The sequence below is a fragment of the Limulus polyphemus genome, unplaced genomic scaffold (assembly GCF_000517525.1).
Source record: "Limulus polyphemus unplaced genomic scaffold, Limulus_polyphemus-2.1.2 Scaffold5317, whole genome shotgun sequence".
Taxonomy (NCBI): Eukaryota; Metazoa; Arthropoda; class Merostomata; order Xiphosura; family Limulidae; genus Limulus; species Limulus polyphemus.
The window spans coordinates 41,852-45,386 of record NW_013670927.1 but is presented as its reverse complement, the minus strand read 5'-3'; the positions used below and the strand labels follow the sequence as shown (position 1 = coordinate 45,386).

At 29.7% G+C, this 3,535-nt stretch overlaps 1 protein-coding gene across 1 annotated transcript in view; it reads left to right on the top strand.

Annotated features, from left to right (window-relative positions):
* LOC106472422 (chromosome-associated kinesin KIF4-like) overlaps window positions 1-3,535 on the top strand; it is a 62,772-nt gene that overhangs the window by 17,804 nt on the left and 41,433 nt on the right. The window contains 1 exon segment of the mRNA XM_022400995.1: window positions 2,630-2,891. Within this exon segment, the coding sequence (XP_022256703.1) occupies window positions 2,630-2,891 (262 nt within the window).

Below are 3,535 nucleotides of genomic sequence, written 5' to 3'. Positions count from 1 at the left end.
CTTTCAGCCGCAGGGGCGTTATAATATGTGACAGTCAATCCCACTGTTCGTTGGTAAAAGAGTAGCCCAAGAGTTGGTGGTGGGTGGTGATGACTAGCTGCCTTCCCTCTAGTCTCACACTGCTAAATTAGGGACGGCTAGCGCAGATAGCCCTCGTGTAGCTTTGCGCGAAATTAAAAAACAAACAATATATTTCTTAGTTTTTTTCTAAAGAAACATTTGATAACTATCTGGACATTATAAAGATTTTGTATGTGAAATTTGAAAATTTTCTGATGCATAAAAGTATTTTTAATGTTACAATGAAAATTACTTTGCATAATAGATAGGCAAGATGTGAAAAGAAAAAAAAAGGGATGAGAGAAACATTGTTTTAAAAACCTTAAAAGTTAATAAAAAAAATTTGATATTTTGCATATGAAAGCATTATAATGTTTATTGGTAATCTGCCAAATCTCGTTAACAATCGCTTACTAATTTAAAAGTTATAGCATGAAAACTATAACAAGCACAAAATGGTTACAAGGTCGGTCCCACGGACCGAGCCCGGGTTGAAAGAGTTAAGTAAATAAAATTAAATGTACAATAATAAAAGTAGGCTTAAATTTCATCAACAGTCAGTATCAAAAAACAAGAAGTCAAAGGTAAGTATTATATTTCTTGTTTTTCATGTGTATTCTATAATTATTTTTTTATAAAAATAACTAAAATGTAAAAAATAGAAACTTGTCAGGATAGATTAGATAAAATAATGAGAAAAATAATAATAAAAAAATATTCATAAGATATGCTCACAAGCAGTATGGTAACATGAGCTATGCATTTGCTGACTGATTTAAAGAGAAATAAAACAATAAGTATAAACAAATGTAGACTAATTGACAATTGTAGTATCCTGTTTACAACCTGCAGTCATTCTAGAATAAAAACGGGTAATATAGATTTATTTATTTTTTTATGGTGGTTACATGGTCAGAATCAAACCAATGTGTATAGGGAAAATATAAAGTTTTACTGAAAAAATATATTACATTTCTTAAGGAGGCTTTAGAGATTACCCAAATGAAATATGACAATATTCAGATTAGGCAAAGTATTTTTGATTTTAACATGAAAATTACTTTCCACTTGGAGGAGTGATGATTAAATTTGAAAATATATATATATATATATATATATTAATTTTGAGCATTAAAGTTTTTCGGTATACCTTGTTTTTTAATGTTTCTTGTAATACTTGTAATCCACCTTATGAATTATTTTAACTTGCAAATATATTTAATATCACCAGTTTTCTTGCAAAATAGTAAATGTTGTATTGTCTTTGTTTTTCTCAGAAGATCAGAGTGAATTTGTTTTCACTGAATTGTATATTATCTATCACACACTTTAACAAAAATCTTTACTACTGGGACAGCAATATGTCTATGGACTTGTTAAATTCTGGAGTTTGATTCCTTGTGTTGGACACAGCCCAATGTGGCTTTGTGATAAGATAAACAAACAATACTAGTTTTATTACTTGAAACCTAAGGACTATTACGTTTAATGTTAAATAATTTTATTTTATAATAGAGTTATAAAGCCAGCTATCCCAGTTCTCTGTAACAATGTTATACTATTCTTTAGAACAATTATTATATTCACTATAAATGTTCCAATTTTCCACAACAGTACCATACTTTTTTTTTCAATGTTATTGACTGACTGCTCATGCAGCTTGCTTGAGGACTTGTTTATATGAATGGGCAAAATACAGTGAAGAGAAATTATGTGAATAATCAATTATTGATTTATCAGTAAGTAAATTCCGTTAACTACCCAGCTGCGGTGCTCCACATGAACATTTTCTCTCCCACCCTGAGATATGCCATGGTTGCATATCATGATTATCTACAGTGGCATGAAGCTGATGAGATAGGAAATTATTAAAATATGTAACATAGAACCTGTTATGTGATTGTTAGCAATATAAAACAAGTCATCTTTGTTTTTGTGTTTATTTGATATACCAAGTTATAGTCAAAAAAGTTGGTTTTGTATCAAACTACCAAATGTGCTTACAAATTGCTTTTTTTTGGATACAAGTGAAAACATGATTTACTGAAATGTGTGTGTGTGAGAGAGAGTATGGGTATTTGTGTTTTATGGTTTTGTCATACCCGTGACTGGAGATGTGGCCAAGATTTAAAATAGACTAGGTGATGTTAATCACCTTTAAGTAATAAATATATTGTGAAATAAAATACCCATTTAAAAACTAAAATAGAAAAATGGATTACAGATGTGTTTAAATGTTTACTGTTCAATTATATATTCATCTTTATATTGATAAAAAAAAATTACAATAAAAACTTGTAAACTCACAGTGACAGTCAATTAAAGTCTGTTTTGTCAGAAGTGATTGTATTAAAAACTCTATTACTAGGTATGGTTATATGATAATGTTCAGTTATAAAGTGCAGCACTTGAATTGCCAGTACTGCAGCTGTTACTCTATTCTAGTGATGTGTTATGAGATACATATATAATACTTGATAAAGGAACTTTTGGAGTCTAACGTTGTTCCATAAAGCCCATATACCTACTTAGTAGAACTTTATATTTATAGCTCTGATTTTTTTTTCAGATTGTTGGTCTAACAGAACTACCGGTTAGCAGTCCAGAGCAGACGTTGAAGCTACTTGAGCAGGGATCGTTATGTCGAACCACAGCATCCACAAACATGAATGCACACTCATCTCGTTCTCACGCTATATTCACTATAATTGTAGAACAACGTAAAAAGGATGATTCAGGAGACTCTGTTACTGCAAAATTTCATCTTGTTGATCTTGCTGGCTCCGAAAGGGCAAAGAAAACTAAGGCTCACGGAGAGAGATTTAAAGAAGGTAGCCATAAACCGTGTTTGAATTTCATATTTACAAGATCATTGTATTCATTATTAGTTTTTTTAATGAAGAGTGCAAATTTTCAATTACCTTATCAGTTATTTTGCCTCTGTATGAACAATCAAGCTAATCATGGTTTGAATTTAACTTCCTCTTTTGTGGTAATGTTCTCTAGTATAAGTTCCCTAGTTTTTCTAGATATCAAGTCCATATACACATTTACACATGTTAAGTATTTATACTATAACATTTACTACATTATGTGTGTCTTCACAAAATTTGGAAAAACTTTTGGGAAACATTACAAGTCTTTTGTACACAAAAAAAAATATTTTTTTTTAATGAAGTATTTTTACAAAAGATTTGTTTGTGAATATATCAAGTCTGTTTTGTTACTGGTGTGAATGTAAAGTCATTTTCATGTATACTATGTTTTATCCAAAACTTTTCAAATTTCATTTGGACAATCTCTAAAACCTCCTAAATACATTTCAAACTTTTGTTTTCAATAAAACTTTATAATTTTTATGTTATTTTCTCTACCCTAACTGTATATAAGGATGGTTTAATCTGTACTGGTTTGGTCGATTTGACTGATCTCATACCACCATAAAAAAAAAATTAGGAAATTAATATAAATTATG